Source organism: Channa argus, chromosome 13, assembly GCF_033026475.1.
Source record: "Channa argus isolate prfri chromosome 13, Channa argus male v1.0, whole genome shotgun sequence".
NCBI lineage: Eukaryota > Metazoa > Chordata > Actinopteri > Anabantiformes > Channidae > Channa > Channa argus.
In genome coordinates, this window is record NC_090209.1 from 7221656 (window position 1) to 7232622 (window position 10967).

Sequence of the window (10967 nt, forward strand, 5' to 3'; positions counted from 1 at the left end):
GGCAGAATACAGCAAAGGGAAATATTTATTTTAATTGCAGAAACGTCTATGTTACAGTATCCCTTTAAACCACAGAATGTCCATAATATAATGTAGGTATTTAAAGGAGTTTACTATCCTTTATCCTTTAAGGCATTTGATAAGAACCTGTTTACAGTGTAGTATAAATTCTTGTAATGCTGAGGTAACTTTAAAAATCCAGCTGTACACGAAGTCTCGAACAGGCACAGAATAATTATTTTAATTTACATTACAGGGCTTTTCTTTTTCAAAGGCTCAATGTCCTACTTACAAGAATTAGCAAATCAGTTTGAAATATTTATAGTATTATAAATGTGACTTTTATGATGTGATTTTGGCAGTAACAAAGTGCTGTACCTCAATCAGAGCTTTTATAAAAAACTAAATCTACTGCACATATACCCACAAGACACATTTACTATATATCAGAAGAACTCCATAAAAACTACAGACTAGCTCATGCCCAGGGGCCCCAAGTGCCCCAAGTTTACCCCTTATTATATCATCATGACTACTCGCCATCCTTCATTTTGTAGCGTTGGCCTTGTTACAGCGACTTTGTGTGAAAATGTAGTTTCGCACTGTGGTTGTGGTAATGACTGAATCACTGCAACTAACAGTAGAAACACATATTTTCTAATAGCACTGAAGAAGAAATTTGGTGGTTTAGACACATGAATGCAGATCGACTATCAGTATTGGTCCTGTTTTAATCGGTAAACAGTTGAATAACTTTTGAGCACCTCAGCAGGAGCAGAGCACTTTTAAACCAACATAATAATAGGTTGTAATTAAATGAAACCGACTGTGTTTGGTGTCTGCTGTTGAATTCAAAGAAACTCCTCGATAAACATGTCAGGGTCGTGAGTTTTTTTTTTTTGTGTGTGTGTGCGGTCATTTGTATTTATCATGCAAGCACACGTGATGAGATCAAAGGCCTCTCAGCAGGGTCTTTCAGGGGGAGCCAGCCACAGCCTGGCACAGCAACCCAGGTCATAGTCTGGGTAACACGGTTTCACCAGTTGTGTAGAGGTGAGCTCTTGTGTTATGTAAACCGTATGTATTACAGTAGGCTTATTGTGTGGTTATTACCATTGCTTTCAAAATGTGCAGCTCTTTATATTCTGTGCACCTCTTTTTTACCGCTCAGCCAGTGAAAGGAAAATGCCTCCTGCAGCAACAACCAATCTAGGCTACACCCCACCAGATGGAGGATGGGGCTGGGCAGTCGTCTTTGGGGCTTTCATCTCTATAGGATTCTCCTATGCCTTTCCCAAGTCCCTCACCATCTACTTTAAGGAAATTCAGGAGTATTTTTCAATATCCTACAGTGAGATTGCCTGGGTGTCCTCAGTCATGCTTGCTTCTATGTATGCAGGAGGTCAGTTTTTACAAATGCATTTACAAAAGCTTTTAAAAATGCACATTTGCAAATCCCATTAACAGTGTGACCGAGAAAAGTAATACGGTATTTTAGTTCCTTCATTTAGCCACAAAAACAACCAAACCCACAAAAATACTAATTTACTGCAAACTAGCATGCAGGGGGGAAAAATACAGAGTATCTTATTTCTTCTGCGTGCAGTATGTTTTGATCTACCCAAAACAGATGTAGCTTCAGTGCTGTAAAGAAGTAAACGAGTTATTTCTCTTTTCCTGTGCAGGACCTGTGAGCAGTTTACTTGTTAACCGTTACGGCAGCCGACCTGTGGTTTTAGTTGGCGGACTCATGGTTAGTGCTGCCATGGTGCTCGCTTCTTTTGGCACAACTATCATGCATCTGTATCTTTGCATCGGAGTACTTGGAGGTACATAGTATTTTTTTGCTTTCATAAACATATCCAGTAAAACCCCTCTGAAATGTGTTCACTTCTTCAAATTTTGTTGTAGTGTTTGCTTTATGTGCCTATTTGCTGACACAGGAGGACGAGTGTCCCTGTGTAGGGTTAATGTGCAAAGGTGTGCAAATATTTGTTTAAATTGCAATGTCATATGAGTGCCATGTGAAAATGATGCCATTAAGCAGGCATTGTGAATGTCACATTTAATCAGATACATTTAAAAAACAAAACACCCATGCATGCATGTAAAATGTTTGTATGAAACTCAGACTTTAAACTTTAACCGTAGCTGTTCCCCCCACTGTGACTCAGACTCACAAAGCTTTGGCCGGATTGCAGCGATATTCCCTTTAAAGGTTTTTGAGCATGTTGCTCTTCTAACCAATAGGAGAAAGTCAAACCTCGTGCGTCATATAGTGATGCAAAAGACGTAAATGAGACACCACTGGATTTGACACGGTGTCAGTATTTAAGTTTCAATCATCATCCAGCTAGATGTCTAAAAGTTTCATATTGTATAGTATTGTTTATGGAATTGTCCACAATGTCCATACAGATGCAAAACCAACCCAGAATCTTCTCTCCTCACATTTGCTTAGTTGCCAGCCTGTGTTAGCTTGTTTGTCTGTGCCATAGACTTCTGTTGTTGTCTATCATCCATCCACCATCTCTACCCACTTATCCGGTTCAGGGTCATTGAGGGGCAGAACCTAGAGTACACCCTGGAGAGGTCACTAGTCTGTCTCAGGGCTAAAACAGAGAGACATACACAGACAGACAGCCATTCACACACACATTCACGCCCACGGTGACCAGTTAACCTAACTTGAATGTCTTTGGAGTGTGGGAGGAAATCCATGCAAGCACTCCACACAGAAAAGCCTCAGATGTCAAGTGGATTTGAACCAGGGACCTTCTGTGTGGCTGTGAGACAATTGACAATTGACAATTATTGTCCAAAAACAATTATAAACACATCAGCCAGACACACCACTTTACTGGATGACATATTTCTTTCTTTCAAAAACGTTGATCTCTGTATTTGTAACTGTTGTAAATGTTGCCACTCGTGTTCCAAATTGTAGTGTTCCACATCCTGTTACTAACCATCAACATTTCAGCAGATTTCACAAACAGTATTTTATTACAAATGATATTGAATAATAGAAAATCGAATGTATGACACTGAATGTTATTTGAACATTTAATGTTTTTTTTTTATATACAGTATGTTATCAACAATTAATGTCTTGTAGATAATATTTTTTTCCACCAACAGGTTTAGGCCTCGCCTTTAACTTGCAGCCAGCTCTGACAATCATAGGAACCTATTTTCAGGTTAAAAGGCCGCTGGCAAACGGGCTGGCTATGACAGGAAGTCCAGTTGTTCTCTTCACTCTGGCTCCTCTTAATCAGTTTCTGTTTGATTCTTTTGGCTGGAGGGGGAGCTTTCTTGTCCTGGGATCCATTGTTTTGAACTGCTGTGTGGCTGGTGCTCTAATGAGACCAGTCAGGAAAAGAGTCCAACTCAAACCAAACGCTGAACCACAAGAGATTATTGGGGCTGCTGAGGAAACTGCTACTGCAGACAGCAGGGTACAGTCGACAAATCTTCAAACGGACAAGAGAAAAAATGAAAGTCGGGGCCAGTTGCACAAATACATAGACGTGTCACTCTTCAGACATCGTGGCTTTCTTATTTATCTAGTTGGAAACGTGGTCATGTTTTTGGGCTTTTTCGCACCTGTGGTTTTTCTTGCTCCATATGCTAAACACCAAGGATTTGATGAATATTCTGCAGCTTTCTTGCTGTCTATTTTTGCTCTTGTGGACATGTTTATCAGACCTACAACTGGCCTCATTGGCAACACCAAGTGGATTCGGCCACGGATCCAGTATTTCTTCAGTTTTGCTGTTACATACAACGGAGTATGTCATCTTCTGTGCCCACTGGCACATGGATATGTGGGTCTGGTGGTTTATGCTGTCTTCTTTGGTTTGGCTTTTGGCATGGTTTCCGCACTGCTCTTTGAAGTTCTGATGGACCTCGTTGGAGCTCATCGCTTCTCCAGTGCAGTTGGACTTGTCACCATTATTGAGTGTGGACCTGTGCTGCTTGGACCACCACTTTCAGGTTTGTAAGGTCACAGCTGCATGGAGAACTTTAAACACATTAGAACAGAATTTGAGGAATATTTAAAGAAGTGACTAAAAAGTGTGTGCATTTTATCTTCCAGGAGCCTTGGTTGATATTTTTGGAGAATACAAATACATGTACTATGCGTGTGGAGTGTTTATGCTGGTGCCTGGCATATTTTTCTTTATCATGCATTACTACAACTACAAAAAGCTGGACGCGGAGCAGAGGCACAGTTTGGCTTTGGAGATGAAGACTTCTGATGATGCAGAACAACTTAAAACGAGTCGCGATGATGAAACACTCTGATGCTATGATTTTTTTTAGTGGGGCAGAAAGATGACACTGCACAGATTCTACAGCAGGACATATACAAAATACTATACCTTGCCATTATTAATAAAAAAATATTTTGTACTTTGAGGAAGATTATTGGACTCTTTGGTCCTTTGCTGCATATCTATAGATTAGGACTGGATATTTTATTGGTTATTTTATTTCTTTTATTGTTATTAGATTTTGTAACAGCTGCATTTCCAATTGTGTTTTTTTTTTTCATATATCATCCAGATATGCTCTTGTTCCCTCCATAATGTCTGTATAACTAAATGATTCCCACTCATCTTCAGTGCCCAAATAAAAGGTTATTTTCCTGAGGGGCTGATATAAAATAATGACTTAATGAACCCATGCCACTACTATAACATCCCTACCACCAGATGGCACTGGTCACTGTCATGTGAGAACTGAAGGTGGGAAACATTTCCCTCTTGTTAAACTGCAATTAAACAAAATGAGTCTTCATTCGTGGCTTTGTTCTTTACAGTATTGCATCCAAATGTGTCCTACAGGAGGCCTGATATTTTGAAGGGGATGCCAGGGGCATAGCAAATAAAAATGAGAAAATGAAATGGCTGTATAACTTTTAGTAAAAAATAAAATTCATTGTTCAAGTTGTAGTCCACAATAAAATATTCAGTGTCATGATGACCTGTAAAAGATGTTTCACTGCAGCACTACTTTAATATAGTCATAAAAGTTCTGTGTAAAATGTATGAAGGTTTTAGAATTGAACTTTAATAAAAAAAAAAAAAAGATGTGGAGGCCTATGTGCATTTAAAAATAGGATTACATTTGCATGTATGGTTGCAGGACTGAAGACTTAGCCTCACTGGCACAAAAAATAGTTTGCACTTTTGCCACAGCTACAGGCCAGGTCTCCAAACATGTCAATATGTTGACACTTTTTATTGGTTGTGCATTGAATTTGGCACCATATATTTAGTTTATGTGTACTGTGATTGAGTTAAAATAATTAAGATTCACATTCTGAACTTGTCTGTTTTGCACTCTACAAGGAATATACCTGACAGCACATTACGTTTTGATCTCATGCCAGGTCATATCATCCCACCACAGGACAAATTTTCTTTTTCAACCCACTGCATGATTACAGCCCTTAAGCCCTGAGCATCTTCAATGCAAGATACATTGGGTGAGCCATTCAGGGGAGGAACAAGGCCATTACTATAGATGTATGCTTAAATGATCCTTCCTTATCATGTCCCTGCAAGGTGCATATTGACTCTCTTTTTCAGATAGATGAAAATTGCTTATGCAAGTGAATCAATATGTTTATTTAAAACCTTAGATAACATTATCTGAAAATCAGATAGACAGTTTAAGTTCAGTGGGTGGGTGGTCGCTTCTTTGGATCCCGGTATGTATAGCCCCAACGCAATGCTAAATTAACTTTTCACAGTGCTAACTTTTCTCTGTTATTGCGCTAAAACCAACATATGATTTAAAACCCAACAATAGATGCATCAAGTTCTAGTTTTACCCTAAAAACACCGCATTTTAAAATTGGTATGTAAATATGTATATCATTTCCACACATTGTGCTGCAGTGGAGAAGGTAGATGCTTAACGGAAGCTAAAAATACCAATACCACAAATAATCAAAAGCAGAGAAATGAGCTCTGGAAGGTGAGAAAAAAAAAGAAATCCTCTGAAATTCAGAGTCGTACAAATAAAAAAGATGAAAAAAGGAATACTTTCAGGTAAAGTACATATACCTCAAATTTGCCCTTATGTAAGTGTACATAGTTAACAAAGCTTGACCTAAAATGAAAGCAGTTTTTCGTCTAAGTAAATTACCCAAAAGTGCCCATTTCTGCTGGGCTGAGAGAAGCATAAATATTAGTATCAATGAATTATCAATATGATTATGTAGATATGTGACAAATATTTCAGTGGATAGATGGGTCAATGAGTAGGCACAAAGTGAGAAAGTGAAGACCTCCAATTAGTGCCAGTTCCCATAAGCTTTGTATCATCTTCCCACTGAACAGCTTGAATATAATTACTGTGATGAACGGTGACTGATGGCAGTAAATCTGACTTTAATTGGGACAGAGAAGATTGAATCCAGGCCGTTCAGCGTCCAATCCCTGTAATGACTGCTACCGTGCTGAGAGATGATGTTTTAACCACGCTGCTGGTTTGAGCAGTTGCATCCCAAGTTCTGTTTGTACCACACTGCTGGGCTGTGATACTGTCTATTTAATCCAACGTGTTTGTTAAAAATCTCTACTAATCTTCTTTATCCACTGCAGCATAACTAATCTGTTTTCACAATGTTTACACTCGAAGGGAGGGCAACGTCATGTGAATACCACAAACTTAAGAGTTTATTCATCAGCCCTGTGGACGGGGCTATTACTGACACATCACTGGTCTAAAATAAACACGGATGGCCAGGTCAGCTAGCACACATACACAAGGCGTGTTGACATGTTCTTGCAGGAGGAACAATTGCCATGACCGTCTATCCAAGTCACACTTTCCAGACACTTGCGACACCATGTCCTGCACCGTCTCTTAAGTGACTCTCAACCCTGATGAAACACAAGATTTAAAGAGATCAGGTGTTGGCACAGAGTACCTTACTCTCAAAATCAATAATCTTTCCAAACAGGTTCCATAACAGAAATCCTGCTCGCCTAAATATTGAGAAAAACTCAGATCCTTTGTATTGCACAGATATTCACAGGCGGATAATGCCGGTTGTTCCCACGTCTAAAACATCCCCTCAATATGAACAGAAGAGAAAGTTTAAATTTTGTTTCGCAGCCTCCAAAAATCCACAGAACACAGCCTGAATGATTTGAAATCTGTTCAACAATGCACTCACATGTTCAGGAGCAAACATACAGTAACCAGTGTATCACAGTCAAGGAAACTAGAAAAAATGTGAGATAGTGTTACTTCAGCCAAGTATTTTTAGAGCCATTTTACACTTCTAGTCCTCTACATAAAGTGTTGTAAAAAGTAGATCACATCAAGTAAAAGTACCATTACCACATTGTAAAATACTCCTGTAATAATCCTGTAACAAAGTTAAAATACTCATTATGCAGAACAGCTCAATCAATCAATCATTGAATTATTGAATTATTATTTGATTATGATTACTAATGCATGACTTCATCTTTTTAATGCAGCTGATTTTTTAATAATATTAATACTATAGATATTGCATAGTAGCTTATGAATTTCACATTTAGCATCAAAAAAGTGTGATGATTATGTAACGTTTGCCTACGTGATCAAAATCCGAAATGTTACCAGCACCTATACATAGTAGTTCTCAAATAAATGTGGTGGAATGATGTATGATTGTAACAGTTGCCTAATAAATCTCTGAAATGTGTCAAAATATGAAGTAGAAAATAGAAATATATAAGTAGAAATACCTCAAAAAAGAACTTCAGTACAGTACGTTGAACCACTGTCTACATTTCAGTTCAATAAAATTTCAATAAATTGTTAAAAATACAAAGATATGATTAACCACAGTTGAACCAAATGTTGTTATGTTAACTATATTTTGCTTAATTCATCAATTCAAGATGCCAGAACATGTCCAAGGTGTCACTCAACCAATTAACTTATTAGTTTGCTGATTATTAGTTTGTGAAAGTGAACAAAAACAGCAATGCTGCAGGTCAGACTAATAAGACTGAGTTGAAACTCAGTTGAAAGGTTCATAGTGGACTCATCTCTAGGACTCTGTCTACGTTGTCAGAGGTCCTTCACCATTATTCTAAAAATATGGAGCTGCATGAAGTAAAGCATCTTTACACTCAGGCTGTGAGACTGTAAAAAGCAAGCAAGCATCATACGGTCTAAGTAAATCTCAACAATGTAGAAATGAGGACCATCTTCCTGAATCCTTCACAATCTTTCTCATGCCAAGGCAGTTCAGTATTACAGACACTCAATCAGGCAAGCTGTGCTGTTGCAGCTGCTGGCCATCAGGCTTCCTTGTGGAATACAAATGCGACAAAACCAAGCTCTTATGAAGATGGACATTTTTTAAAACTCAGACAAAAGAGGAACTTAAACTCCTAAACTACTCAATCATGACTAATGCTTGTAAAAGAAATTGAGTCGCAAAGCAGAAGGACTTAATGAGATTATGCTACCCATAATTAACAATCAGTGAAACACATTTCCCAATACTGAGAACAGAGCAGCTTTTTGTCTGCTGCCGAGCTAAAGAATGTGTGAATTATCATCCAAACGCACATTTACGCCACTTTTCAGAGTTGACAATGCAGAGCCCCTGACCAATATTCTTAATCTGCCACTCAAAATACATTTAGCCTTTGTGAGAATACTAAATGTGCGGTGTTGTGGAGACTCTCTGCTGCCTATTAGAACCATTGTTCCTCTTTATCTGGTGAACACAGGCAACCAGTAAAGCTTGCATGTCTGGCGACGGGGCTGCTGTTGTGTGAGAATTATGAGAAGAATGCAAGGATTGGCCTGTGGATTATAATCTATCCTCTGAATATCACACTGAATTACACTGCTATGTAAACACTTTTGATTGAAGAGCTAAAGAGTAAAAGGGATGACAAACTACCCACAAGCCCTGCAGCATCCTTACATCTTGCTCACATGCACTCAGATGTAATCTGTGGTATGTGGATGATGAAAAGGAAGTGGATGGTGTTAGCAGTCTATCAGAGCAGCACCCTTAAGTGACCGACTTGACCTGAGAGATAGCATTGTGAAATTTCATTTAATTCCTCAGTTTGATTTAGAAAATTGTACTGAATATTAGATAGTCCCCAATCCCCCATCTGCAGACGCCTGAGATAGGCATTGCAGCATCACGTCCTCAGGGACTAACACCCAGGCCTGGGCTGAGACTGAGAGCATCACAGAGAGACTGGGCATGGAAAAGGGAGAGGAGCAGAAATAATTATAAGAGCAACTGAGGCGTATCGGCTTGTCCTTGCCTCAAAATGAGAAGCAGGATGAAACATGATGGCACAAATCAACTGCAAACTCGTATGCAGTACCTGATTCATTCATAACATCTATGTTATGGCACATCGGAAAACTTGTAATACTAGGATTCTCTTACCAATTGTGTCATCTGCATGTTTGTGGCCAGGACCTAGAATAATTAAGTGTATCATTACCCTGGACTAAAATTGTAAAGACAGTAGTGCTCTCAGGGACTATGGGAGGGGGCATTAATGACGAACTGATTTTGATATCTAGAGTGCTCTATGTCATAGTACAGATGCCTGTGTGCGCAGAGAAGATATTTGAGTACACTGGGCTCTTGTAATCGTGAATAAGTGCCACAGTGGCTGAAGTGAATCAATGTCCTCAGAGATTCTTTGTGTTTCAAGGGCAGTCTCTCCTGAGTCTCAGGCTGACATGATGAGGTTGTTGACTGTCACAGCTGCCTCGCTAAGCTCGCCAAAGGTGTGTGATTAAATTCCCATTCTTTTCCTAAAGAGAAGTGGGGCCATTTAGAAACCCATAAACCATATGGACAAGTAAATAAAACGTCTTTTAAACTAGAACCTATGGGTTCTTTTAGAAAGAAATGATAATAGAAACCCAATGCCTTTGTGTGTAGCCCACAGTATGAACACAATGGGTTTTTATCTTTTAGATTTCATGCACTTGAACAACAGTCTTAAAGTGGTCAAAGTTGTTTTAAAGGTGTCAATAGTTATACAAGAGGAAAGAAAGTGGTTCAAAAACTAATTTTCCTTTTTAGGTTGGAAGGAAGTTGTTTTCTTTTTTTTTTTTTGGCAAGGATAAGCAAAATAAATTCATTAAAATAAGATACCTGTAAATCGAGAAAGCTGGTGGTATCTAGTATTGTATTACTGTCAACAGGCTTACTATAATACAAGACTACAACCAACAAATTATGTATCCTACTAACATAACTAATATAGCTTCCAGAGATCAATAACAATAACACTGTCATGTCACCATTATCATTCAAACTGCTTAAGGAATGTTCGGATCACATTTAAACACATGGAACTATTGTACATACAATCAGCTACTTGTGACCTCAATTTAATGACATCTCCAGGAGATGTCTCACACCAATGGGCTCGGACCTGAGTGCCACAAGGGAGAATGGGAAAGTTACAGAGACTTGAGGAAAGGGCAATTTATTGTTGGGATTTTTTTGCAACAAATTCTTTACCAATGGGAAATAAGGGCAGAAATACACCAAGCCATCATCAAATAACTACTAGCATTGAAGGCTGACTGTTGTTTGACCTCAGGTTGCCTTCATCTGAGACATAAGGGGCATTTAAACACATCGCGAAGACTACAGCCATTAGCCACCTAGCAGGTACATTCTCCACATGCATCAGAGGAATTAACTCTCTTTACAAGCAGGTGGCCATTGTTGGTAGTCATCATCAAGCAGAAGATAGAACTGTAGATATTTGAACCATAAACAATGTAATGTTTTACAGAGCTTCACTTTTCTAGATGTCCATGTCAAAGTATAAAATGAACAATGAGGCAAGTCTGAGCATTAATTCCTTAAGCTGAACAGCCAATCGGAGTCGTCTGTCTTAAGGCCGGCACACACTTAATGACTGTAAGGCTGATTATGAATGTGATTG

General features: G+C 38.8%; 1 protein-coding gene across 1 annotated transcript; it reads left to right on the forward strand.

The window, feature by feature from the left end:
• The first annotated feature begins 988 nt into the window (after positions 1 to 988).
• LOC137140247 (monocarboxylate transporter 2-like) lies at positions 989 to 4803 on the forward strand. The gene is made up of 5 exons (XM_067528483.1): positions 989 to 1053; positions 1172 to 1402; positions 1686 to 1829; positions 3142 to 3996; positions 4100 to 4803. The coding sequence occupies exons 2-5, from the start codon at positions 1186 to 1188 to the stop codon at positions 4306 to 4308; spliced, it is 1425 nt and encodes a 474-aa protein (XP_067384584.1). The 5' UTR covers positions 989 to 1053; positions 1172 to 1185; the 3' UTR covers positions 4309 to 4803.
• The last annotated feature ends 6164 nt before the right edge of the window (positions 4804 to 10967 follow it).

Coding starts and splice junctions, on each gene's coding strand:
- LOC137140247 (XM_067528483.1), top strand. CDS start 1,186: ATGCCTCCTGCAGCAACAACCAATCTAGGCTACACCCCACCAGATGGA. Junction 1,830..3,141: donor TTGCATCGGAGTACTTGGAG/GTACATAGTATT, acceptor TTCCACCAACAG/GTTTAGGCCTCGCCTTTAAC. Junction 3,997..4,099: donor GCTTGGACCACCACTTTCAG/GTTTGTAAGGTC, acceptor TTTATCTTCCAG/GAGCCTTGGTTGATATTTTT.